Source organism: Sapajus apella, unplaced genomic scaffold (genome assembly GCF_009761245.1).
Source record: "Sapajus apella isolate SASKATOON/1434 unplaced genomic scaffold, GSC_monkey_1.0 scaffold65, whole genome shotgun sequence".
Taxonomy (NCBI): domain Eukaryota; kingdom Metazoa; phylum Chordata; class Mammalia; order Primates; family Cebidae; genus Sapajus; species Sapajus apella.
The window spans coordinates 357,710-384,963 of NW_022437005.1; the positions used below are offsets into that span (position 1 = coordinate 357,710).

The 27,254-nt window shown below is 38.7% G+C and overlaps 1 protein-coding gene across 6 annotated transcripts in view; it reads right to left on the reverse strand.

The window, feature by feature from the left end:
* Positions 1 to 4,305: 4,305 nt before the first annotated feature.
* The window catches only part of TASP1 (taspase 1), a 243,572-nt gene continuing 220,623 nt past the window's right edge, over positions 4,306 to 27,254 (reverse strand). For all 6 annotated transcript variants that reach the window (XR_004259822.1, XM_032248011.1, XM_032248014.1 and 3 more), the window contains one exon: positions 4,306 to 4,601. Coding sequence is in view for 5 of the 6 variants with exons in the window: in XM_032248011.1 (XP_032103902.1) it covers positions 4,509 to 4,601 (93 nt within the window). In the remaining variant the exon portion in view is untranslated. The remainder of the gene's footprint in view (positions 4,602 to 27,254) is intronic.

The following is a 27,254-nucleotide window of genomic DNA, read 5'->3' on the forward strand; positions in this document are numbered from 1 at the left end:
TTTCATCAAATATTTTTTCAAGCTTCTTAGTTTCTTTGCATTGGGTTAGAACATGTTCTTTTATTTCACAGAAGTTTCTTACTACCCACCTTCTGAAGTCTGATTCTGTCATTTCATCACACTCGTTCTCCCTCCAACCTTGTTCCCTTGCTGGTGAGGAGTTGTGATCCCTTTTAGGAGGAGAGGTGTTCTGGTTTTGGGTGTTTTAATCCTTTTTGCACTGGTTTCTTCTCGTCTTTATGGATTTATCCTCCTGTCGTCTTTGTAGTTGCTGGCTTTCAGATTGGGTCTCTGAGTGGAGGTTCTGTTTGTTGATGATGAGGTTATTTCTGTTTCTTAGTTTTCCTTCTAACAGTCTGGCCCCTCTGCTGTGGGCCTGCTGAGGTCCACTCCAGGCCCTGCTTGCCTGGGGATCACCTGCAGCAGCTGCAGAACAGTAAGGGTTGCTACCAGCTTTCTTCTTCCGATATCTTTGTCCCAGAAGGATACCCGCAAAGTGTCAGTCTGATCTCTCCTTTATGAGGTGGCTCTTTGGATATACAGGGGTCAGGGAGCTGCTTGAGGAGACAGTCTGTTCTTTATAGGAGCTCAAATGCTGAGCTGTGAGCTCTGTTGTTCATTCAGAGCTGCTGGGCAGGTACGTTTAGGTCTGCTGCAGCAGAACTCATAAACCGCTTTTTGTTCCCAGGTGCTCTGTCCCAGGGATTTAGGGCTTTATTTATGAGTTTCCGTTGTGCTGCTGCCTTTTTTTTTTTTTTCCTTCAGACGTGCCCTGCCCAGCAAGGAGGCAGCCTAGTCACTGTCTGCCGGTAGAGGCTTTTCTGAGCTGCTGTGGGCTCCGCCGAGCTGCCGAGTGAACTTCCCTGCAGTCCTGTTTATATGGGTGTAGTTAGAACTGCCTTGGCAATGGTGGCCCGCCTCTGTTATGGCGGAGTCTCTCTGTAGTGGTGGGCTGCCTCAGCAATGGCGGGTTGCCTTGGCAATGGCGGGCTGCCTCAGCAGTGGTTGACTACCTCCTTAGTTTTGGAGTGCCTTGGTAATGGCGGACGCCCCTCCCCCACAGAGCTGGACTGTCCCAGGTTCAGCTGCGCTTGCTGTGAAACTCTCAATCCAGAGAGTTTCTGATTGCTGTTCTTTTGTGGGGGTGGGACCAGCCAAGCCTGATTGCCTGGCTCCCTGCCTCAGAGCTTTTTTTTTTTTTTTTTTTTTTAAAGTTGGTGTTCCAGTCGCCTGTTGAAGAGGCACCGGGATCTGTGTGTTTTCCCGTGCGGCCACTCACTGCGCTGGCTTAAACAGCAGCACTGAGATTTGTGGCACTTTTTTTTTGCCCTGGAGTCTACTGTCCTGGTTCCCTGTTCAGTCCCCTTTTTAAACAGATGAATGGGCGACTTCCCGTGGCTCCAATCGCCAGCCAAAAGGGCACCCGGACCAGTGTATTTTGTATGGAGAACTGCTGTGCCAGAACACTGACAAAGCAGCCATGCAGGGCAAAGCAGCTGTGCCGGCTGACACAGCTGCACTGGCCGAAACAGCCGCGCTGGCAACCCGTGGGGGTCCTCCGCCTGGGAATTTCCTAGTCTGTCGGCAATAAAAAAGCGGCATCCACTCACTCTCTGCGCTTTCACTGGGAGCTGCAATCCTGAGCTGTTCCTAAATGGCCATCTTGGATTAATCCCCAAATTTTCTTTTTTTCATTGCTGATGGGCATCTAGGTTGATTTCATGTCTTTGCTATTGTGAATAGTGCTGCAATGAACATATGCATGCATGTGTCTTTACAGTAGAATGACTTCTATTTCTTTAGGTATATACCTAGTAATGGGATTGTTGGGTTGAATGGTAGTTCCATTTTAAGTTCTTTGAGAAATCTCTAGACTGCTTTCCACAGGGCTGACATAATTTAAATTCCCAACAGCAGAGTATAAGTGTTTTCTTTTCTCCACATCAAGTTCACATTTATAAGTGTCAATATTAGAAGGTAAAACAGGGCCAGCCATCGGCAGACATATTGAAGGCAGAGAGAAAAATGGCAGGGCTGACAAGACAGCCCAATCAGCGCAGGTGCTCCAGGTGCCTTAAGCAAAAGCACAGGCTCTTATCTCCTCACCAAGCCCTGAAGATGACCCTGTTTCCAAATCCAGAGCTAGGTCACAGTGACAACCTTGAGGAATCCAGACCAGGCCTAATTCTACTCAAGAGAACCAGATATCCCACACTCAGGCCTTACAAAGAAATCAAATATAGGCACACAGATAAAAGCATCCATGTTAAAAAGTGGGCACCTTAAAATACAGCTTCAGAATCTTGGTGATATCAGCCAGACTAGAGAATGAGGTTATTTTCTTATCTGTTTGTACCTTTTCTACTTTAGTGTGAAATGAAGTTGATTTTACATCTCTCAGTATCCTCTGGTTCCAGTAGCTGATCTTTAATATCTGATCTTATAAGGAAGGAACTTATATTACCCGTTACATTTTTGCCTCCATGATTCTTAATATCACTACGTTCCCCCTCTTGGCTTCACAATATTCCTTAAATTAAGAAAAAATATTTAGAAAATTGAACAGTAAAGTCTTGACAAACTGTTCTTGGAGGAGCTGTGCTCTTTTGTACTGGCCAGTTTTAAAACTCTTAATAAAAGGGGTCTTAAACTTTTAAATACAAATGGAAAAAAGGCAAAAAGAGATGAAAGAAGTGGCATTCCTGGTGAAATTGGTCAGAGGATTTTCAGACTCCAAAGCGTCCTGATAGTTTTATGTGATCCAATCCAGTTCCTGAAAAATCTCTGCCAACAGGTAACAGGTCTTCGAAAGCTTTTGAAGCCAAAGGCTCCCCACCAGCCAGCCCACCTCTCACTAAGTTCTCAGCCTCATTAAGAATGAGAAACAGATACCACGGCACCAACCTGTCTATGAGAGCACAGCAAGACAAATGTAATTGCCTGAACCAGGAATATAAATCAGCAACTCTCAAATTATTCATATTTACACCCACTCCAATTTGGTTGTCTTTCCTTTATAATTTGGCCATACATTGATGTCAAGTGTATAATTTTATCTGGGCTTTATCAGTTAGTGCCCAGAGCCATGATTACATGGTGCAGGGAACTTCCCCCCGAGTGAGTCTATCTTTAGTATCTTCTTGATAACCACTCTTACATACAAAAAAAATCAAAAGGAAAGTCTTGGTTTTCTTAAGTGGCTCCAGAATCCCTGAATATAACATTTAGAAGTAATTTATCAACTGAAACTATCGAGCTTTTTGCTGCCACTACAATTTTTCAAAGCAAAGTGTTCTTATTCCTACTCTTTGTTATTTTTATCAAATTGCAACAGAAATTTTAGGGACTTCCATATTGACCATTCAATCAAGGACCAAGGTCCGTTTCCATCTCACCAGTGTCTTCTTTACTGCATAAGACTGGCCTTTGAACAATTGGAACGACCGTGAGATGGATAATGGTGTGATTTCTGGAAGAACATTTTACAAACAAAATAAATGGCAGCTCTCCAATCAGGGATTCAAAAGATAATTTATTAGTCTGAGAAGAGGAGTCAGTCACATACTATACCCAGTAATATGCTTCTTTTATTTTTGTGCCTTTATCTTAAAAATATATTTAAACAAAAACAAAGATAATATTGAATTTTCCCATAAACTTTGCTTTCTTATTTACAGTGCTATATTGTAAATAACATTCCATTATACACAAATTAAGGACTGTGCATTACTGTATGTTCTCTTTACATATTCTTTCATAATATAGCCCATACTGCTCGAAGTTATGCAACATTTCAGCTTAGAAAAGCTTGATGAAAGAAGTACAAACTGTATCAGACTATTATTTTAAAAGGTTCTGACATTAATTCTCCGCTAGGTTGTTTCACTGAAACCATTCTTTGTTAAAGAAAAATGCCCCATATAAGGGATGAGAACAACAGTTTAAGTTACCACAGGATCCACTTAAACTGGTTAACAAATAAAAACACCTTATTACTTACTACTGTTATTAAATGAAGCGCTACCACTGTCAAGTCATTTAAACAAGTAGATTTACTCTTCAGTTCTGACACATTACATCAGTGACAGTTGGTATCTCTTGATGAAATAAAAAATGTTTCCTGCAACTTTAGGTTTTACTTGTAAACAGTTAAAGCATACATTATGTAAAGATGATTTAACCATTCCTGGTCACATAATGAGGAGTTTCTATTTCATCCAGGGAGAAGCGAACACACATACTGCACACATACACACATGTGCGCGCGTGCGCACACACGCACGCACACACACACACACACACACACACACACACACAGTCCCGCTCACCCGCCAAAGGCCCGTGTGTCACTAAGCGCTAACTACAGCAGCACTTGTGTCTCGAGCAGTGCACGAAGTTGCAATAGGAATTATAAAACAAGGAAGATAAAACAGCCAACTTCAATTAAAAACCCCAAAAAGCTCAGGTTCTGAAATGCCTCTCAGACACTTCACACTCAGCCTGAAGGGTCAGTTCACTGGGCTCTCCAGGCGGCACACTCCACCTTCAATTGCCACGGACTGTCCTGCCACCGCACCAGGAGGGAGTCTTGAAATGTGAGTCTGCAGAGAGAGAGACAGGAGAGCATCAGAGGGGTCAGTGGTGTCCCTTGTTACACCTGCACCCATGTCCAAAAAAGGTGGAGAAAATACCAGAGCATTAGGCCTTCACTTTGCTTCTGAGCATCCACAGACTGCACCATTGGTAAGCTTCAGTTACTGAAAGACCTTTTGGTCAAATCGCTCAGGAAATATTTACTGAGCATCTGCTACATGCCAAGCACAGCACTAGCAACTTGAGATACAGAAGTGACCAAGTTAGCCAAGGCCCCTGACCACACAGAATGTATAGTTTAGTCATATTCACAAGAGTAGCAGTTTTAATGTCAGCTATACTGAGTATATTCATTATCTGAAAACTAATAATTTATGTTTTGTTCTCTAAACATAGTAACTAAGGATACTTAATACGTGTTCATACCCTAAATTTATTCCTTAAAGAATTTAAGTAGCTTACAAAAATTAAGAAAATTCAATAGCCTAAAGTAGGAGATGAAACGAGAAGAAAAATAAGAGCTTACAAAATAAAGATGGAAGTGGGGTTAACGCAAATCTAAGCTGAGGAGTTGGTACCTGTGCCGGAGGCAAGACTGCTGCCCTGTCTCTCAGTTTCCTAGTAGCACAGATCAGGCAGGTGATTCATGTAGCATCATCACAGCAAACCCATTGCTCCGATGAGAACAATTGTTCCTGGCACTGAGACCAAGGAGCCATTTCTCCTATAGGTCTTTGTAAAGGTGGCACTGTGTTTAGTGACTGAGTGAAGACATTAGCTTTACAACAGGGAATTTTGTAGGGCTGAGTGTTACACCACCCAAAGGAGGCTGGTGCTGGAGGCTCTGGTAGAAGACAGTAAGCACTTCACTCTATTTCACGAGGGGTCAGGATGATGTCAGTTAAGAATTCCTCTTTTTGGTGTACTGGCTTAATCCAAGGAAAGATAAATGTCTGGAATTTCTAAGAGGGGCTGCATAAACTTCAGGCAATCTTCTCTACTTGTTTCTCTAAACGAGCTTTCCCTAAGTACTGAAACATGGTGAGTCTCATTGGAAGGCAAGTAACCTTGGTCTGAAAAAGTGTAAGCCAAGATGTGTTTGAAGCTTCCTGTGGAGATCTCAATGGGGCATCAAATCATAGAAACAGTGGGAGCTGTTTAAGAAAATGTTTTATATGAGCTTATCTCCAAAGTTCTTTTTTAGAGAAGTGAGTTTAAATTTCTCTTTAGCCTAAAATAGACCACTTTCTACAACAAACCTGGACATCAGCATAAAAAATACAATGAACTGTTTTACACTGAGCAAGTGTCTAAGGATTGTGTAGACTCTAGAGTATCCTACAAGCAGAATAACTTAACAAGGTACCTTTACAATATTTAAATAGCAGCGTACTTTTATTCAAATTTGGAACTAATGTGAAATAACACATGAAAATGATACATGAAAAAGCAGCAGACATCCATTTTGGGTCATCTCTTTCCACTCCTTGTTGCATGCCCTGCTCACACATCTCTCTGTGATTTCATGTCTCTAATAGCTTTTTCTGGCTCTTTCTCAAGGGAAGACCTCCTTGACCAGGCCCAACTCAGAAGCTCTTCTTCTAGCTCCTATAGCACCCATATGAGCATTTCTCAGCCAGCCTTAGTTTCAAGTTTTTAGGTTTTTGTAATTGAAAGTTGGTTGTAGGAAGAAGCTTGTGTTACGTACATCTCAGTTTCCCTGTACCTGACCATGTGTTTCACATAGAAGCACACTCTGGAAATGCTGAGTGGGTACATGACGGAAACAGACCACTCTAGGGCTATGTTGATGTAAACATGCAGGATCTTAAGACACTCTGCTCTTTCTGTTCAAGAGATAGTCCAACTTCTCATACAGCGGTAGCTGCATCCCTGGTGAAAGTGAAGGCCAAATTTTCCACCTTCCAACTGATCGTGCTGTTAGAAAAGGGATGGAACTTTAGATTCTCAGATGCAAACAGCTCCATACCAATGGAATTTACTGGCTGTGTAGTATAATTTGCTGCTTTCTTGCTAATTCCCTGAGATGCACAGACCAATTCTTGAGGTTAACACACCTTGAAAAACTATCAACTTGTAAATTAAACTGACTATCCAAAGCCAATATTGTTAGGGCTATAACTTTCTTATAAAACCAAACACACTGGATTAACACATTTAGCTCAAAGATTTTGAAACAAGAAAATTAAAATATAGAAAGTATTTAATTACCTGATATCTTAATCACAATCTAAGTAGTAGCTGAAATTTCCTATCATTCATACTCAATGTTAAGATCGTTTTTTTTTTTCTTAAATTTACTTATTTTACTTTAGGTGCATACTATATCTGGCATTTCTCTCCATGTTCTCCCCACCCCCCACCGTCTCTCCCCTACCCACCCAATTGCCCCCAGTGTGTGATGCTCCTCTCCTTGAGTCCATGTGTTCTCTTGTTCAACACCCACCTATGAGTGAGAACATACGGTGTTTGGCTTTCTGTTCTTCTGTCAGTTTGCTGAGAATGAGGGTTTCCAGATTCACCCAAGTCCCTACAAAGGACACAAACTCATTGTTTTTTATGGCTGCGTAGTATTCCATGGCACATATGCACCACATTTTCTTTGTCCAGTCTATCATTGATGGGCATTTGGGTTGGTTCCAGGTCTTTGCTATTGTACACAGGGCTGCAATGAATATATAGGTGCATTTGTCTTTACAGTAGAATGATTTATAGTTCTTTGGGTATGTAATGGGATTGCTGGGTCAAATGGAATTTCTGTTTCTGGAACCTTGAGAAATTGCCACACTGTCTTCCACAATGGTTGAACTAATTTACACTCCCACCAACTGTGTAAGAGTGATCCTATTTCTCCACATTCCCTCCAGCATCTGCTGTCTCCAGATGTTTTAATGATTACCATTCTAACCGGCGTGAGACAGTATCTCAGTGTGGTTTTGATTTGCATTTCTCTAATAACCAGTGATGATGAGCATTTTTTCATGTTTGTTGGCCTCATATATGTCCTCTTTTGAAAAGTGTCTGTTCATATCCTTCGCCCAATTTTGAATAGGGTTGTTTGTTTTTTTCTTGTATATCTGTTTTAATTCCTTGTAGATTCTGGATATTAGCACTTTGACAGATGGGTAGATTGCAAAAAATTTTTTCCCATTCTGTTGGTTGCCAATTTGCTCTAATGATGGTTTCTTTTGCTGTACAGAAGCTCTGGAGTTTAACTGGATCCCATTTGTCTATCTTGGCTTTTATTGCCATTGCTTTTGGTGTTTTAGTCATTAAGTCCTTGCCTATGTCTATGTCCTGGATGGTTTTGCCTACATATTCTTCTAGTGTTTTTATGGTGTTAGGTTTTATGTTTAAATCTTTGATCCATCTGCAGTTAATTTTAGTGTAAGGTGACAGTTAGGGGTCTAGTTTCTACTTTCTACACACTGCTAACCAGTTTTCCCAGTACCATTTATTAAACAGGGAGTCTTTTCCCCATTGCTTGTTTTTGCCAGATTTGTCAAAGATCAGATGGTTGCAGGTGTGTGGTGTTTCTTCTGGGGTGTCTGTTCTGTTCCATTGGTCTATGTGTCTGTTTTGGTACTAGTACCATGCTGTTTTGATTACTGTAACCTTGTAGTATAGTTTGAAGTCCAGCAGTGTGATGCCTCCAGCTTTGTTCTTTTTGCTTAGGATTGTCTTGGTTATGCAGGGTCTTTTGTGATTCCATATGAAGTTTAAAGTGGTTTTTTACAGTTCTGTGAAGAAGGTCATTGGTAGCTTGATGGGGATAGCATTGAATCTGTAGTTTACTTTGGGCAGTATGGCCATTTTCATGATACTGATTCTTCCTAACCATGAGCATGGAATGTTTCTCCATCCATTTGTGTCCTCTCTTATTTCTTTGAGGAGTAGTTTGCAGTTCTCCTTGAAGAGGTCCTTTACATCCTTTGTTAGTTGTATTCCTAGGTATTTTATTCTCTTTGTAGCAATTGTGAATGGGAGTTCACTCTTGAATTGGCTCTCTGTTTGTCTGTTATTGGTATATAGAAATGCTTGTGATTTCTGCACATTGATTTTGTATCCTGAGACTTTGCTGAAGTTGCTTATCAGTTTCAGGAGCTTTTGGGCTCAGACGATGGGGTCTTTTAGATATACAATCATGTCATCTGCAAAATAGAGACAATTTGACTTCCTTCTTTCCTATTTGAATACCCTTTATTTCTTTTTCTTGCCTGATTGCTCTGGCTAGAACGTCCAATACTGTGTTGAATAGGAGTGGTGAGAGAGGGCATCCTCATCTAATACCTGATTTCAAAGGGAATTCTTCCAGCTTTTGCCTGTTCAGTATGATATTGGCTGTAGGTTTGTCATATGTAGCTTTTATCATTTTATGATACCTACCGTCAATACCTAGTTTATTGAGTTTTTAGCATGAAGGGCTGTTGAATTTTATCAAAGACCTTCTCTGCATCTATTGAGATCATGTGGTTTTTGTCTTTGGTTCCGTTTATGTCATGGATTACATTTATGGATTTGCATATGTTGAACCAACCTTGCATCCCTGGGACAAAGCCTACTTGGTCATGATGGAGAAGCTTTTTTATGTGCTGTTGCAATCTGTTTGCCAGTATTTTATTGAAGATTTTTGTGTCGATGTTCATCATGGATATTGGCCTGAAGTTTTCTTTTTTAGTTGAGTCTCTGCCCGGTTTTGGTATCAGGATGCTGTTGGTCTCATAAAATGAGTTAGGGAGGATTCCCTCCTTTTGTATTGTTTGATACAGTTTCAGAAGGAATGGAACCAGCTCCTCTTTGTACATCTGGTAGAATTCAGCTGTGCACCCCTCTGGACCTGGACTTTTTTTGATTGGTAGGCTATTGATTGCTGCCTCTACTTCAGCCCTTGTTATTGGTCTATTCCGGGTTTCAACTTCCTCCTGGTTTAGTCTTGGTAGAATACAGGTGTCTAGGAATTTATCCATTTCTTCCTGGTTTACTGGTTTATGTGAGTAGAGCTGTTTGTAGTAATCTCTGATGGTACTTTGTATTTCTGTTGGATCAGTGGTGACATCCCTTTATCGTTTTTTAATTTAATCTATTTGATTCTTCTCTCTTTTCTATTAATCTGGCTAAGGTCCATCTATTTTGTTGATCTTTTCAAAAAACCAGCTCCTGGATTTATTGATTTTTTTTTTAAGGTTTTTTTTTTTGTGTTTCTGTCTCCTTCAGTTCAGCTCTGATCTTAGTTATTTCTTGTCTTCTGCTAGCTTTTGAGTTTTTTTGATCTTGCTCCTGTAGCTCTTTCAATTTTTACAATAGGGTGCCAATTTTAGATCTTGCTTCTCTTCTCTGGTGGGCATTTATTGCTATAAATTTCCCTCTTGACACTGCTTTAAAGGTGTCCCGGAGATTCTGGTAAGTTGTGTCTTCATACTGCTTGGTTTTGAAGAACATCTTTATATTTCTGCCTTCATTTCATTGTTTATCCAGTTGACACTCAGAAGCAAGTTGTTCAGTCTCCAAGTGGTTGTGTGGGTTTGAGTGTGTTTCCTGATCCTGAGTTCTAGTCTGATTTCATTGTTGTCTGATAGACTGTTATGATGTCTGTTCTTTTGCATTTGCTGAGGAGTGATTTGCTTTCAATGATGTGGTCAATTTTAGAGTAAGTGCAATGTGGTGCTGAGAAAAATGTATATTCTGTGGATTTGGGGTGGAGCATTCTGTATATGTCTATTAGATCCGCTTGGTCCAGCCCTGCATTCAAGTCCTGGATATCCTTGTTAATTTTCTGTCTTGTTGATCTGTCTAATATTGACAGTGGAGTGTTGAAGTCTCCCACTATTATTTTGTGGGAGTCTAAATCTCATTTTAGGTCATTATGAACTTGCTTTATGTATCTGGGTGCTCCTGTGTTGTGGACCTATATATTTAGGATAGTTAGATCTTCCTGTTGGACTGATCCTTTTACCATTATGTAATGCCCTTCTTTGTCTCTTTTGATCTTTGTTGATTTGAAGTCCATTTTATCAGAGACTTGGATTGCAACCCCTGCTTTTTTTTTGTTCTCCACTTGCTTGGTAAATCTTCCATTCCTTTGAGTCCACATGTGTCTTTGTATGTGAGATGGGTTTCCTGAATACAGCACACCGATGGGTTCTGACTTTTTATCCAGTTTGCCAGTCTGTGTCTTTTGATTGGGGCATTTAGGCCATTTACATTCAATGTTCATATTGTTCTGTGTAAATTTGATTCTGCCATTTTGTTACTGGCTGGTTTTCTTTCCCATTAGTTGACTCATTTTCTTCATTGCATTTTTGGTGTTTGCCAACTGGTTTGCTTTTGCAGTGTCTGGTACTTGTTCCTTTCCATGCTTAGTGTTTCTTTCAGGAGCTCCTGTAGGGCAGGTCTGGTGGAGACAAAATCTCTCAGTAATTCCTTGTCTGTAAAGGATTTTATTTCTCCTTCCCTTACGAAGCTTAGTTTGGCTGGATATGAGATTCTGTGTTCAAAGTTCTTTTCTTTAAGGATGTTGAATATTGGCCCCCAGTCTCTTCTGGCTTGTAGGTTTTCTGCCAAGAGTTCTACTGTGAGTCTGATTGGCTTCCCTCTGTGGGTGACCTGACCTTTCTCTCTGGCCGCCCTTAGCATTTTTCCTTCATTTCAACCCTGGTGAATCTGAAGATTATGTACCTTGAGGTTGCTCTTCTTGAGGAATATCTTTGTGGAGTTCTCCGTATTTCCTGAAGTTGAAATTTGGACTGCCTTGCTAGGCTTGGTTTGAGAAGTTCTCCTGGATAATACCCTGGAACGTGTTTTCCGGCTTGAAGTCATTCTCCCCATCATATTGAGGTACCCCGATCAAGCGTAGATTAGGTCTTTTCACATAATCTCGTATTTCCTGGAGGCTTTGTTAATTTCTTTTTACTCTTGTCTTGCCTTCTCTTTTTATTTCATTGAGTTCATCTTCAATCTCTGATATCCTTTCTTCTGCTTGATTGATTCGGCTATTAAAACTTGTGTCTGCTTCACATAGTTCTCGTGCTGTGTTTTTCAACTCCATTAAATCGTTTATGTTCTTCTCTAAGCTGGTTATTCTAGTTAGCGTTTTGTCTAACCTTTTTCAAGGTTTTTGGTTTCTTTGCATTCAGTTAGAACGTGTTCCTTTAGCTAAGAAAAGTTTGTTTTTATCCACCTTCCGAAGTCTGTTTCTGTCAATTCGTCACACTCCTTGGTCAAGTTGTGATCCTGTGTTGTTGAGGAGTTTGTGATCCCTTGAAGGAGAAAGGTTGCTCTGGTCTTTGATGGTTTCATCTTTTTTGCACTGTTTTTTTCCCCATCTTTGTGGATTTACCTGGCTGTGGTGTCAGGGAGCTGCTTGATGAGGTTGCTTTTCTGCCTGTGGAGGCTCTACTGGGTTTCTAGGGACTACTTCGGGTTACTAGGGAAGCTTCCTGTGTCTTTTTTTTTAATACCAGGAGATTAGGCCCGCCTCTTCCACTGACCTGTAGACTGCTGGGTTGTTAAGAACACAGTACCATTGCTATGTAGGCTTCCTGTGTTTTTTGTTAAACCACGTAGCCCAGTCTCACCTCTCTATTGGTGGGTTGTGCCCTTCCTTCACTGGGCTGGATCATTCAGGGTTCATCTCAGACTGTGGCACTGGCTGCGCAACCCACTAGAGTCAGAGCTTCAGCCCTCTGGGGTTTGTGGGGGAGGGTAGGGACCCACTCAGTGGCACCTGGCTGTCTCTCACTTTCAGCTTCCTCTCTCTCTGGTCATGGGGTAGGGACCTGCCTGGCTGCTGCTGCTTACAGCTCCCCCTCCCTCCAGGCAGGGGCAGGGGGCAATAGCTCAGTCCGCAGGCTCTTATTCAACTCTGCGCTTGTAATTCCAGGTAGTCAACTGGCAAAAATCCCCTGTTCTGTGTATTGCTGAGGCTTTAGGGGAAGCGCTGTATCTGGACCGGAGTGCCAGAGGGGAGCCTCTGACTCACTGGTCAGATGCACTTTCTGGGTGAAGGAGCACCCCTCCCCGCCTCGGTCTGCCCTCAGTGGGCTTTGCTCACCATCGGACCAGATCCATTGAAATGTACCTGGTACCTCGGTTGGAGCTAAGAGATCTCTGGATTTTTGCATCTCTCTCACTGGGTGCTGTGTGCTGGAGTTATGTCTAATTGGCCATCTTGGATCTCAAGAATTTTTAAGACTGCCTTAGAAACTGCACTTGTGTGGTTTCTAGGAAAACTGCACATGACTTAATTTTAAAAGTCCTCTTCAGAGAGAGAACATTAGAGGCATCAGCAATGTAAACAGTAGTCAAATGGCAGCCCTGAGTCTTGTACATTTGTTGTGTTATGCTGCATTAATAACATTCTGACAAATCCAACACCAGCAGGAACATGAAAAACACTAGGGTAAACTTGTTTGCATGGACATTTTCCCTCCTGGAAAGCAGGACTCTGGCCTCCTGAGACACAAATGTGTACAGCTCAATTTTATGTTAACATGTACTTTTGAAGAAACAGATACCCTTTTTTTCTACCATTTTCCCTTCTCCCATTAATTCTTATTTTTCAAATTGCTGAGTCATAGAAAACATCTAATTTTTCATGCACGAACAATGTCACATGAACTTTTATATAATCTGGAATATTATGTATAGTTTATAGAATAAAAATCCATTTAACAACAAGTTAAGTTTCCCTTCTGTATTTATCACTACTTGGATAACATAATTATGGTACTGTGAGATTGTACTGTGAGCTGACATTACCTTACATCTTTGTCTCGTGAATTTTTGCCTGACATGATAACAGCCAGCCTCAGCTTTCTTTCTTTCTCTTTTTTTTTTTTTTTTTTTGAGACGGAGTCTAGCTCCATTGCCCAGTCTGGAGTGCAATGGTGCAATCTTGGCTCACTGCAATGTCCACCTCCCAGGTTCAAGCGATTCTCCTGCCTCAGCCTCCCAAGTAGCAGGATTACAGGTGAGTGCCACCACACCTGGCTAATGTTTTTTTTGAATTTTTAGTAGAGACGGGGTCTCACAGTGTTAGCCAGGATGGTCTCAATCTCCTGACCTCACAATCCGCCCACCTTGGCCTCCCAAAGTGCTGGGATTACAGGCATGAGCCACTGCGCGTAACCGGCCTCAGCTTTTTTTAGAGGCACAAATGTGATAGACCTTCAATGACTAAGTCCAGAGAGAAAGGCAAGAGAAGGGCTGGGGAAGTGTGTCTGGTTGGTTTTTATTGCCTTGTTTCTATTGTGGACTTTTAAATGTTTTTCTCTCTTAATGAGTCGAATCAGGAGGTACTGCCACTCCCTGCCCATCCTTTTCCCAGAAGTTCCCTGCTCATTGCTTTTTAAGAGCTGTCTTTCAAAAAGATGCAATTTGTGAATAAGTATCTTCTAAGCATTCTTTGTGTGCAGCATTAAACCTTGGAATGTAGTTAACTGCTCTAAAAATAGAGTTTGGTCTTCAGCCTTCATCCTGAAAGCAGATGTACTCAACTAACTGACAGTTTCACATGAACTTTCTTAATATAGCTCTGGAATAATGTATATATTTTATAGAATAAAAATCCATTAACTATAGTTGAAAAGATCTGGGTACCTACTTCCTAAGCCTGTGTGATATTGGGCAATGGAAAATGAAGACTGGGTTAGACGATCTCTAGAGCATTCTTTCAGAGTTTGGATAATCTCTGATGTTGACTTCATTTAACTTATGTATACATTGTTAATGAATCAAAAAAAAAAAAAGTATTTACTTCTATTTTCTCATTGTCTTAAAAGTATTAAATAGGCCAGAGCAGTTTGAAGATATAATTCCCAAGTTCAACCAACCAATCAGAAATATCAACAGAATGAGAGAGGAATGCCATGTTATTCATCTTACTGTGTGTCGCTCATACCTCATTCTCCACACTGAAAACAAGACGGCCATAAAGATCACTAGCAAACGTGGACAAAACACAAAGATGACATTAGGGTAAATTTCATTGTTAGCACTGAAACAGGGATATTTAAAGTATATAAAGGGCAAAATGTTCTATTCTCACATATAAATATCATGTCCATTTAAAATAGGATTAAAATGCTGTCTGATGAGAATAGCATGTTGTTCTAGCCTCAAGGCCACTTTGGTTCTTACTATTACCAGGCTTACTGACACCACACTTCAGTCAGAAGCAACACCAGACAAGAGTTCCCTCCTATTTTTAAGTTAAAAGCCTGTGAAGATACTCACATAAACATGGCAAGCCCCACAGTACCTATTACTCCACCACTCACATGGAGAATTATCATGAATATTCCCTCTTGCTACAGATGATAAAAGTGCTCCATTATTTAAGAAATACTTATTCTGCAAGTTATTATTGGGGAACAGAAGAATGAAATGCAAGAATCTTGCTCTGAATGCAATTATGTCTTTGAAGGATGCAGAAACTACTTCCTTGTGAAATCTTAACAATAAATCCCTATATCTGCATAATGCTTTAGTTTCCATAGCACTTTTGCATCAATGAGATCTCAAAATACCATGTCAGACAGAAAGATGTATACTATACCTATTTTTTTTCAGTTTTAAAAAAAAACAAACGAGACTTAGAATGGTGATGTGGTTTGCTTATGGTCAGAGAGGAAGTGGAAAAATTGATATGTGAATGAAAGCCTCTGGACTCCAAATTTAGAGCTATCTTGACTCCTCCCGAAGACTTAACATGAAGGAGGATTCTAAATCTGGCTCTGTTAAGAGGCATGCCTTTAAGTGCAGGAGGCTTTTGACAAAGCAGGTTTTCAGGGTGAAACAGGGTTTGCTCAGGACAGCTACTGTCACAAATCTTGACTTAACTTGGTTTAAGCCTTAACTCTGCTGTTGATAGATTGAATAGTTTCTGGATCGGGAAGTCACTAGCTTTCTGGGTTTCAACGTCTTTGTAGGTAAAAGTAGAAAACTTCAATTATATTCAGAGTTCTTTCTGATTCTGACATTCTATGGAGTTTTACTACTGAGGGGTTCTCTTTGGGTCTGTAAGGGGAGGCTCTAGGTCACCATCTCCTTGGTCAAGACAGCACAGTTTCCTCTTCATAGGGAACCTGGAAGGGAGGTCTCAGCATCCTGATGATTTGTACTAGGTGAAACCCAAAATGTCATTTATGGTCTTCTGGTTGGTAGCTGCCAGATAACATGAATCTTACTATAGTTTGAAAAGAGCATCTTCTATTTAAAAAGAAATGAAAGGCTAACACTTAAACTATCATTAAGAATGAAGCTACTATCCATTTGTGTAATGGATAATTTCCTGAGAATCTCAGTTAATCTTTCAGTGAGGAATTTTGGAGGGGAAAAAATGAAAACCACCAACTTATTTGAAGAAAATTCTCTTTGTCAAAGTCTTGTGCTTCCTGACTTACTGATCTGACCCATGCCACCAAAGAACTGTTAAGGCGTTAAGACCCAGATAGCGGCATTTCTCAAGCTGACTTCTTCTGGGTCCCAGAAGGTGCTTTCTCTAAGAAAAAAAAAAAAAATTGGGGCGCGCCAGGTGCAATGGCTCACACCTGCAATGCCAGCACTTTGGGAGGCCAAGGCGGGCAGATCACAAGTTCAGGAGTTTGAGACCAGCCTGACCAATATGGTGAAACCCCATCTCTACTAAAAAATACAAAAATTAGCTGGGCATGGTGGCATGCACCTGTAGTCCCAGCTTCTAGGGAGGCTGAGGCAGGAGAATTGCTGGGACCCAGGAGGCAGAGGTTGCAGTGAGCTGAGATCGCACCACTGCACTTTAGCCTGGGTGGCAGAGCAAGACTCTGCCTCAAGAAAAAGGCAGGGGCAGCGGGGAAGCATGGGCAAAAGCTGCAAATTTATTGCTCTACCTTGTTCTACTCTTCTTAGAGCGAGACAGGCACATGAGCACAGAAAGGTTCAGACATCCTCATTCAAAAGATCTGTGTGACTCTGTAAAAGTCAGTTCATCCCAAATGTCAAGGAATGCCTTAATACTAGCTGTACCTGAAACTACTACAAATAATACGTCAAACTTTCCTTTCGTTTTACTCCAAAACTTAACCTCACTTTCCTTTGCTGATTCTTCCTGATCTCCCAACCACTAAATGTTGTAGTATCCTAGGACTCAACAGTTAGACCACTTTCCTTCCACTCATTCTGAAGAAAAATGTCTGTGAAGTATTTTTGATATAAAGTAAAGCATCTGGTTGCACTGGAAACTGAGGTAAGAATAACTCTATAGATCTACCTCCTCCTCCAGTCGCCACACCATTTCTTTACTTCCATTTACTGCAAAGTTCTTTGAAAGAGTTCTCTACATCTGTTACCTCAAATTCTTTCATTTTCTCTTTAAGCTGCCTATAATCAGCTTTTTGCTTTGACCTCTCCATCAAAACCCCTCTTTATCAAAGTAAGAAATAACTTCCAATGCCAAATCCAATAGCCTGTCCTCAGATCTAATTTCACAAGGCCCGGCAACAGCATCTGATAAAGTTGATCACCAGCTTCTCCTTGAAACACCTTTTCCCCTTGTTTTTTAGGACACCAGGCTCACCTGGCTCTCCTCTGACCTCTATGATTATAACTTCTCAGTCTCCCTGGCTGCTTCCCCAACTTATAACTACAAAAGTTCCCCAGGGATCTCTTCTCCTGTCTGGGTTCACTTCCTTGGTATTCTCATCCAAATGTTTTTAAAAAAATGTTTATATGCTGAGATTTCCTAATATGTATCTCTATCTTAGTCCTTTCTCCTAAACTCCAGACACATATATCCAACTACCTTTTGGGCCTCCCCATTTGATGCCTAATAGGCATCTTGGAATTAACATGTCCAGAACTGAGTTTCTGCTACTTCCCCTCAACTTTTCTTCCCTCACTTCACCTTCGTCCTCACCCCAATAGATGGCAATTCCATTCTTCTGTTTAGGCCAAAATCTTAAGCGTCATCATTGCCTTTTCTATTCTCGGCAAATCCCATTGGCTCTATCTTAAAATACACGGAAAAGCCAATTACTTCTCACAGCCTGTATGGCTAATGCTCTAGTCCAAGGCATTATTATCACTCACCTCTATGGCAACAACCTTCCACCCTGCCTCCCGTTCGGCAGCTGGAGTCGCCTCTTCAGGTGTAAGTCAGTTCATATCACTCTACTGCTCATTACTCCCCAGTGGCTCCCATTTCAGAGGAAAAGCCCAAATACTGACCATGGATAAGAAACTACTTAACATATCTGGCTTCCTTTGCTTACTCTGACCCACTAAGACTGGCCTTCTCACTGTCCCTCCCACACACCGGGAACGCTCCTACTTCAGAGTGCTTGTACCTGCTGTTCCCTATGCCTGGAATGTTCTTGCCTTGCTCCCATAACTCCTCCAAGACTTTACTTGAATGACATCTTTGAAAGTGTAATCTACCGTTGGAGCCCCTGTATCTCCTAATGCCTTCCCTAGCTTCACATCACCTTTTAGCACTTATCACAAACACAGTATAGGCCTTACTTATCTTGTTCATTTCCTCCACCAGTATGTAAGTCCACAAGTATAGGGATGACTGCTGTGTTCACTATGATGTCCCCAGAAAAGTACCTGAACATAGAAGGCATTCAATGATATTGTTTAATAAATAATTCATTCAAAAATGAGATACTATGTGTTATCAAACTTTTACTCCTAAGTAAACTTAGGATTTTTTAATAGCTGAAATCTCAGGCCAAATAATAAGGCTTCCTTCTTAGTCAGTCATTATTAGCTATTGTAATAACCCTGACTAACTCTTAGCTGTTCAAAATTTTACCATGATAGTCACAAAAGTCATCAACGGAAGAAATCAGGGAACGATTGGGGTTCTAATATGTTTTAGGAAGCACATTTAAAATAAAATTAATTTTCTATTTCAAGTGAAGAAAAATCTATTTCCAAGTACTCTGAGCATCTTTTACTAGTAAATTGTTAACATAACCTTCGTCCTAAATTAAGTTTCATTCTACCCCTTCAACATGGCAGCGGACAGTGCAGTCCAAACATGTACAGTACGGTGATGACAGCTCAAGAGCATAAAAGCAAATTGTCAGTACCTACCACTTACTGCATCCAGAAGTATTGGAAGGAAATATAAATAGAATAGCTCAACCGTAACCAAATGTCTCAATTAGTTAATACCAAAATGTTAAGTTTTCACCAATTTTCAGTATTGCTTTACTTACAGAACATAGAAGTCATACATTGTAATTATCATAAAAGAATTTTAATCCTTAGGATTAAACAGAATGAGCACTCCAAGATGAAGACTTTTTAAAAAACATAAACTATATTATTTGAATGAATCATACTGGAATGAAAATGTATTCTAGCAGATAGACTTGGCTTAGGGTTCAAAATCTACAACACAGGTTAGTCTCAAATGCCTGTGAAGCAGGCCAGGTGTAAGACTGTGGAAGTGAAGTGCCCAAGCCTCACCAAACAGGGAGACTACCCCTGGTTCTAACCAATCACTGCCGCATAGGAAGTGGGTTCCAGTGTTGTCAAATCGTCTGCTCTTATAGGAGAAAACAAACCAGAACTTAAAAATCATATTTTAACATAAAATTTTAAACGTTTTAGTCTGTGTGGCATTTTTCCATAGAATTTGTATTTTATATATATTTAACTTTTTTTTAAAGCTGATATGACAAATATAGCCTTTTAATCTCAAATCTGGAGATTACTGGGAAGGAAGGACGTGGGGATAAAATGTTGTATCCAAGCAACCATCTTGACTCAAAGTTCTACCCTAAAGCTCAACATGCAGTCACCCATTAATGAGCTGTCCACCAAATGCCTACTATGTGTTGGGTGCTGTGTTGTCATTAGTACCTGTACATATAATATATACCTAGTAGGGTCCATATCTGTCACTCACCCATTTAATAAAATAATGTAATAAGAGTTGTTACAGCATGAAATGAATGGAGGATTCTCAATATTTACAATCATAGAAACCAATATCTTTTCTCAAGTTAGGAAGTTAACATGAAAAAGCAATGACATGACCAAGATTACAGGGTTTTTTTGTCTCGAGATTGAAAAAACAAGAGAAAATTCCTTTTATCATTTGACTGCTGCTTCCCAAACAAAAAACAAAAACAACACAAGTAATCATTACTCATTTGCTATGCATAATAAAGTCAATCATTTTTAAGTACACTTGTCTCATTTACATGTCATGGTTATATGTCCTGTCAACAAATAGCAGGCATGAGTCCGGCTGGGAAGGTACCTATTTATCTAAAATGTTGGGCACTAGAAGGTAACATGGTGATGCACTTAAGTTCACATTTGTGACTGATAACTACATAAGCATCTAGAGACAGAGAAATTAATGTTTTCATTACTTTTCAAGTTGTTATAACAAAAAGTTATTCACTTCAACTAACATGGAGGGTCTACAAGTCAAGTAACAGACAATAGACATTTATCTTTGCAAAAATCTTACCCTATACCATGATTAAAGTGAGAATAATTTGAATACACATTATTTGCACCTCTGAGAAGATTTATACTCTTTACAACACAGTAAATTCCCTCTTTGTTTTTCTATTTATTGCTCTGGAACAATGTTGAATGAAACATTTGGAAGAAATTAATGGTTAAGGCTAATTAGGCAAAACTAAAATTACCAACAACTCTTAAGAAATTAACTTGAGGCTGAGGAAACTGTTTTTCATACATTCAATCTTCCGCAATCTTCTCCTGTTTATGTAAATGACTTTCTAAATAAACCCAATTGGATCATCCTGGCAGCCCTGAGAGCATCAAAAAGAAACACAAGTTTCTACATTTGAAATTCTGGGCAGTCTTAAAAGGTACAAGTAAAATCAGTGATTAACCACTTTGCCTGTGGCTTATAAGTGCACTTGCCAAACTTAGCTGTCTGGGATGTTTTCTTAGTACATAGCTTTATTGGTGACGCCTTACCTACCAGCCAGAAGCAGTTGGCTTCCTGCCAGAGATCAGATGCCTTTAGTTGTTGGATAACATGAGAACTAGATTACCAAAAGCAGTTAAAATTTGGTTAAGACTAAGGCCAATTTGTATCTAGGTGGTTCTTGACAAATCTAAAATATGGTCCAATAAATCCATTTGGTTGAATACATCCATTCAATGGCTAAATGCCACTGGCCACTATTGTGAAACTGAAGTCTCTTTTCAGGAAGTCATGGTCGATACATCCTATAGGTGTTCCACTGTCCAGTGCTCAGTGGAATACAAGAAGATTACCTGTAATCAAGGTTCACACAAGAGACATTTAACATAGCTAGTAAGCAATGTTCTCCCTTCTGCTTTCAAAAGGAAAATTACTTCGCTGAGTGAGCTTAAAAGAAATACTAAAGGCGCACCTTAGATTTGATTTAAAAGCCTAAGTTGTGGCGCTGTCAACGTGGTTGACCTCATCTGACAGTTTTTAGAAAGAGCTCCTTTGCGACCATTTTGGTATTTTTATTTTTAAGAGCACAATACATTTATTAACCCAGTTATACTCCATATACCTTATGAATTCATACACCTTATGAATTAAAAAATGAGAATTAAGAACAAATAAGGGTGTTATTATTTCACTAAGCCTCATCCAATTTAAGAAAAACGACATCCCTAAAGCAGTAACTTCGCCTGAAAAATTCTTTATATCCCTAAACAGACTGAAAGAAAAAGGAAATTATGAGAAACCTATGAGAGTTTACTAGATATTGTGTGCTTTTAGTAGTTTAACACTGGTAATTCTTGAAGGCCAAGAGTAAATTAATAGGATAACATTTTAAAATGTATACTTAATTAAAGCTTAAAGTACGTTAGCAATTAGAAAAACTTGTGAAGGTGACCAAAATACATACATCAGGAGAAACAAGTGTCTATCTAAATTTCCTCTTACATTCTTTTTTAAAGAATATTTTATTAAGGTTGTTGGATGTACAATTTATCATTTTGGAAATCTTTATTGTAAAGACAATTTTTTCATCTGATGACAAACAGCATCCACATCGCTGGTGATTATTCTGTTCTAGCCCTCCACATTGAATAATTTTTTTTTTTTTTTTTTTTTTTTCCCCTAGACAGAATCTTGCTCTGTCGCCAGGCTGGAGTGCAGTGGCATGATCTTGGCTCACTGCAACCTCTGCCTCCCAGGTTCAATCAATTCTCCTGCCTCAACCTCTCTAGTAGCTGGGACTACAAGTGTGTGCCACAATGTCCAGCTAATTTTTTTTTTTTTTTTTGTAATTTTAGTAGATACGGGGTTTTCACCATGTTAGCCAGGATGGTCTCGATCTCCTGACCTCATGATCCACCCACCTTGGCCTCCCAAAGTGCTGGGATTACAGGCATGAGCCACCATGCCCGGCCGGTTTCTTCTTGAGACAAATTTATGTCTATAATTCTGAGACAAATTTATGTCTATAATTCTAAGACAATATTTAATAATTTCTGCAGTGTCTGGTGGACCCTGCTGCATCAACAAATCTGGTAATTCCCTTCCCTCAGAATGCCATGAAACTGCAGAAGAGTTGGATGGTATTCCTGCTGATTTCAAAGCTGATAGATTGATTTTTAGGTTTGCCTCTTCTGTGGAGGAACACTGCCTTCATTACAGTAACTTAACAATGAGTCTTAAACCATGGTAGTGTAAGTTCTCTAACTCTGGTATTTTTTAAAGTTGATTTTTGCAGTTCTAGGTCCTTTAAATTCCCATACAAATTATAAAACCAACTTGCCAATTTCTTATTTTTAAAAAAATCTGCTGGAATTTTGATTGAGACTGCTTTGAATCTATAGCTAAATTTGGAAAGAATGTCTATCTTAGAATTATTGTGCTTTCCAATCCATGAATATGGCATGTTTCTCTATTTAGGTTTTCTTTTATTTCTCTTAGCAAGGTTTTATTGTTTTCAGGGAACAGGTCTTGTACATCATTCGTCAGATTCATTTCATGTCCTCTGAGAATAACTATGGTTTTGATCATTTCTTTTCCAATTTTTATCTTTTCTTTGCTTTGCTGTACTAGTGGGGCATCCGGTAAAAAACTGAATAGAAGTGATGAGTGGATGGCCCCTTTGTCTGTTGTCACTGTTGGAAAGAAAGTGTTCAGTGTTTCACCAATTAGTATGATTTTAGCTGTAGGTTTTTGATAGATGATGCCCTTAATCCCATTAAGGAATTTTCCTTGGATATCTCATATTTTGAGGTTTTTTAATCATTAATACAAGTTGAGATGATCATACGTAATCAAGAGGAACATATGGGTTTTCTCCTTTATTTTGGGAACACAGTAAATTATATCAATTAATATTTTTAACAGCTTTACTGAGATATCATTCATATATCATAGAATTCATCCATTGAAATAACTGTTCAATTCAGTAGTTTTTAATATATTTGCAAAATGTGCAATGTTCTAATTCCAGAACATTTTTATCACCTCTAAAAGAAACCCTCTGCCCATTAGCACTCACTCCCCATTCCCTTACCCCTACCACTAATCCACGTTACCTCTACGGATTTTCCTATTCTGAACATTTCATATAAACAGAATAATACAATATGGGCCTTTAGTGTCTGGCTTCTTTAACCTAGAATGTTTTCCAGTTTCATACAAGCTATGGTGTATATCGGCACTTGATTCCTTTTTATTGCTGAAAATACTCCATTGCATGAATATTTCACATTTTGTTGACCTACTCATCAGTTGATGGGCATTTGGATTGTTTCTTCTTTTTTGCTATTATAAATAATGCTGCTATAAATATCTATGCAAAAGTTTTTATGTGGACATATCTTTTCATTTTCTTGGGTATATACCTAGGAATGGAATTGCTGGGTAACATGGTAACTCTATGTTTAGCTTTTTGAGGAACTGCCAAATTGTTGTCCAAAGTAGCAGCACCATGTTTATATTCCTATCAACAATATGAGGGTTCCAATTTCTCCACATCCTCACCAGCACTTGTTATTATTCATCTTTTTTATTATAGCCATCTTGTTGGATGTGAAGTGGTATCTACTTGTGGTTGTGATCTGCATTTCGCTAATGACTACTGATGTTGAGCATCTTTTCCTGTACTTATTATTTGTCTATCTTCTTTAGAAAAAGGTCCACTCCGATCTCTTGCCCATTTTATGCCTTCTTACTGCTCAGTTGTAAGAGTTCTACATATATTCTGGTACAAGTCCCTTACCAATTTCATGATTTGAAAATATTTTTTCCTATTTTGTGGGCTTTTTTACTTTCATGATGGTATCCTTTGAAGTATAAAAGTTTTAAATTTTTATGATGTCCTATTCATTTTTTTTGTTGCCTGTGCTTTTGGGATCATATCTAAGAAACAATTGCATAATCTAAGGACAGAAAGATTTACTTCTAAGTCCTTCTAAGAAATTTATAGTTTTAGCTCTTAACATTTTGGTTCCTGATACATTTTGAGTTAGTTTTTATGTATGGGATAAAGGGTCCAACTTCATTCTCATGCATGTGGATATCCTTATGTTCCAGTATCATTTGTTGGCATTGACTGACGTTTGAAATGTTAAGTCAACTGTACATTCCTTGGAAAATCCTTATTTGGTGTCCACATGCAATAATACTGCTAGATTGTTCATCCCTAAGCAATAACTTATTAAACTTCTTTGCACATATATTCATGAGGGCTATTGGTCTGTAGTTTTCCTTCCTTATAATATCTTTGTCAAATACTAAGGTTACCCTTGTATCATAACATGGGTTGGAAAACAATCCCTCTGCTTTGATCTTCTGAAAGAAATGGCATAAGATTAATGTTATTTCTTCCTAAAATATCTGATATAAGATACCAGTGAAACCATCTGGGCATTTACTTTATGAGAATGTTTTGCTTATAGAAATTCGGTTTCTTAAATATGTAGATGGTTACTTAAATTTTCTGGTTTACGTGTTAAGCTGGTTTTTTTCAATAAATTCATCCAAGTTGGTGCCTCTGCTGAAATAAGTTATGCATTTAATGCCTACAGAATCTGTGATCCTGTATGACTATTTCCTTTTCATTCTTGGTATTGGTAATTTGTGGGTTTTTTTTTTCCCTTTCTTTCCTAATCATTCTGTATAAAGTTTTATCAGTTTCATTAATTTTTGTCAAATAACCTTCTAGCTTTGTTTTCCTTCATTTTAAAATTTCTTTTCTATGTTATTGCTTTCATTCTTATTTTGATTATTTTCTATTTATTCTTCTTAAAGCATCTTAAGATGATAGCTTAACTCATTTATTTTAAACTTCCTTTTCTACCATAAGTATTTAAGAACATACTTTTCCTTTTAATATTTTAATTGCATCCTACAAATTCTGATATTATTTTTATTACCATTCCGTTGAAAATAATTGCTAGTTTCTCTCAGTCAATATTCCTTATGAACTTGAAAATAATAAGTTGTTGAATGTAATGTTCTATAAATATCACTTTGGTCAAGTTGGGTCTATCATTCATATTTTAACTAATTTTTATTCAAGTCATTTACTATTGTATGTCTTGTTTCATACTGAGAGAAATAAGGATGTTAAAGTTTCCAACTATGATTGTAGACTTGTCTATTACTCCTTTTATGACTCTCAATTTTTGCTTCTTTTGCTAGATACATAAAAATTTAGAAGTTTTATACCTTTTTAATTGAATTGACCTTATTTTCAATAAGAAATGTCCTGTTTCATCTCATACCTCCTCTGTCTGACACTAATATAGCCACACCAGATTTCATTTTTGAAAATTATTTTGTTTTTAATTTTTATCTCATTGAACTTTTTCAATTATTTTTCATCCTTCCTTGATTTGAAATTGTATTTTAAATGATGTGAATGTACCCAATATCAGTTATTTTATGTTACTAATTTTTTTCAACTGACATACTAGTTATTTTATTTTTGTTGATACATATTTTACATATGTATGAAATACACATGATATTTTGTTTCATGCATGGAATGTGTTATGATCAAGTCAGGGTATTTGGGGTATCCATCACCTGGAGTATTTACCATTTCTATGTATTGGGAAAATTTCAAGTTCTATCTTCTAGCTACTGGAAATATATAATACATTGTTGTTAACTATAGTCATCTTACTCTATCAAAAATTAGAATTCATACTTTCTATCTAACTGTATGACTGTACCCATTGACCAACTTCTCTTCATTCCCTCCTCCCACTCACATACCCTTCCAAGTCTCTGGTATTTATCATTGTACTCTCTATCTCCATGAGATCAGCATTTTTTTAGCTCTCACATGTGAGTGGGAACCTGCTAAATTTGTCTGTGCCTGCCTTACTTCACTTAACATAATGACCGCCACTTCCATCCATGTTGCTGCAAATGACATGATTTCATTCTTAAATACGCCCAAATAGTATTCCATTGTTTATACATACTACATGTTCTTGATCCATTCATCTGTTGATATATTTGTAGGTTGACTCCATATCTTTGTTATTGTGAGTAACGCTGCAATAAACATGCAACTACACTGCAGGCATCCTTTTGATGTACTGATGTCCTTTTCTTTGGATAAAAACCCAGTAGTAGAAAGACTGGATTGTACGGTAGCCCTATTTTCGATTTTTGGAGAAATCGCCATACTGTTTCCCATAGTAGCTGTAGTAATTTACATTTCTCCCAACAGTGTATGGTTTCCTTTTTTCTGCATCATCACCAGGACATGTTATATTTTGTCTTTTTAATAATTGCTATTCTAAGTGGGGTAAGATCTTACTGCGGTTATGATTTGCATTTCCCTAATGAAGAGTGATGTTGAGCATTTTGTTATATGTCTGTTGGCCATTTGTATGACTTCTTTTGAGAGATACCTACTCATATCTTTTGCCTACTTTTTAATGGGACTGCTTTGTTTTTTTAAACATTGAGTTGTTTGAGTTCCTTGTATATTTTGATTACTGTCCTCTGTCAGATGAAAAGTTTGCAAATACTTTCTCCCATTCAACTGGTAGTTCATTCTGTCAATTGTCTCCTTTGCTGTGAAGAAGCTTTTCAGTTTGTATTTGTCTCTCTTTGGTTTTGTTGTCTGGGCTTTTGAGGTCTTGGCCATAAAACCTTTGCCTAAACCAATGTCCTGAAGTATTTTCCCTATGTTTTCTTCTAGTAGTTTTATAGTTTGGAGTCTTATGTTTAAGATTTTAATCAATCTTCAGTGGATTTTTATACATGGAGAGAGATAGGCATCCAGTTTCATTTTTCTGCATATGAATATCTAATTTTCCCAGCACCATTAATTGAAGAGGTTAATGTTCTTAGGGCCTTTGTCAAAAATCAGTTGGGTACAAAGGTATGGATTTCTTGATTCTCTACTCCGTTCTATTGGTCTATATGTCTGTTTTTATCATAATATTTTGGTTATTATAGGCTTGTAAGGTATTCTGAAGTCAGGTAGTGTGATGTATTCAGCTTTGTTCTTTTTGCCAAGGACTACTTTGGCTATTTGGGCTCTTACGGGTTTCTATATAAATTTTAGAATTGTCTTTTCTATTACAGTGGAAAATACCATTGGTATTTGGGCAAAAGGATTTTTTTTTTTTTTGAGACGGAGTTTCGCTCTTGTTACCCAGGCTGGAGTGCAATGGCGCGATCTCGGCTCACC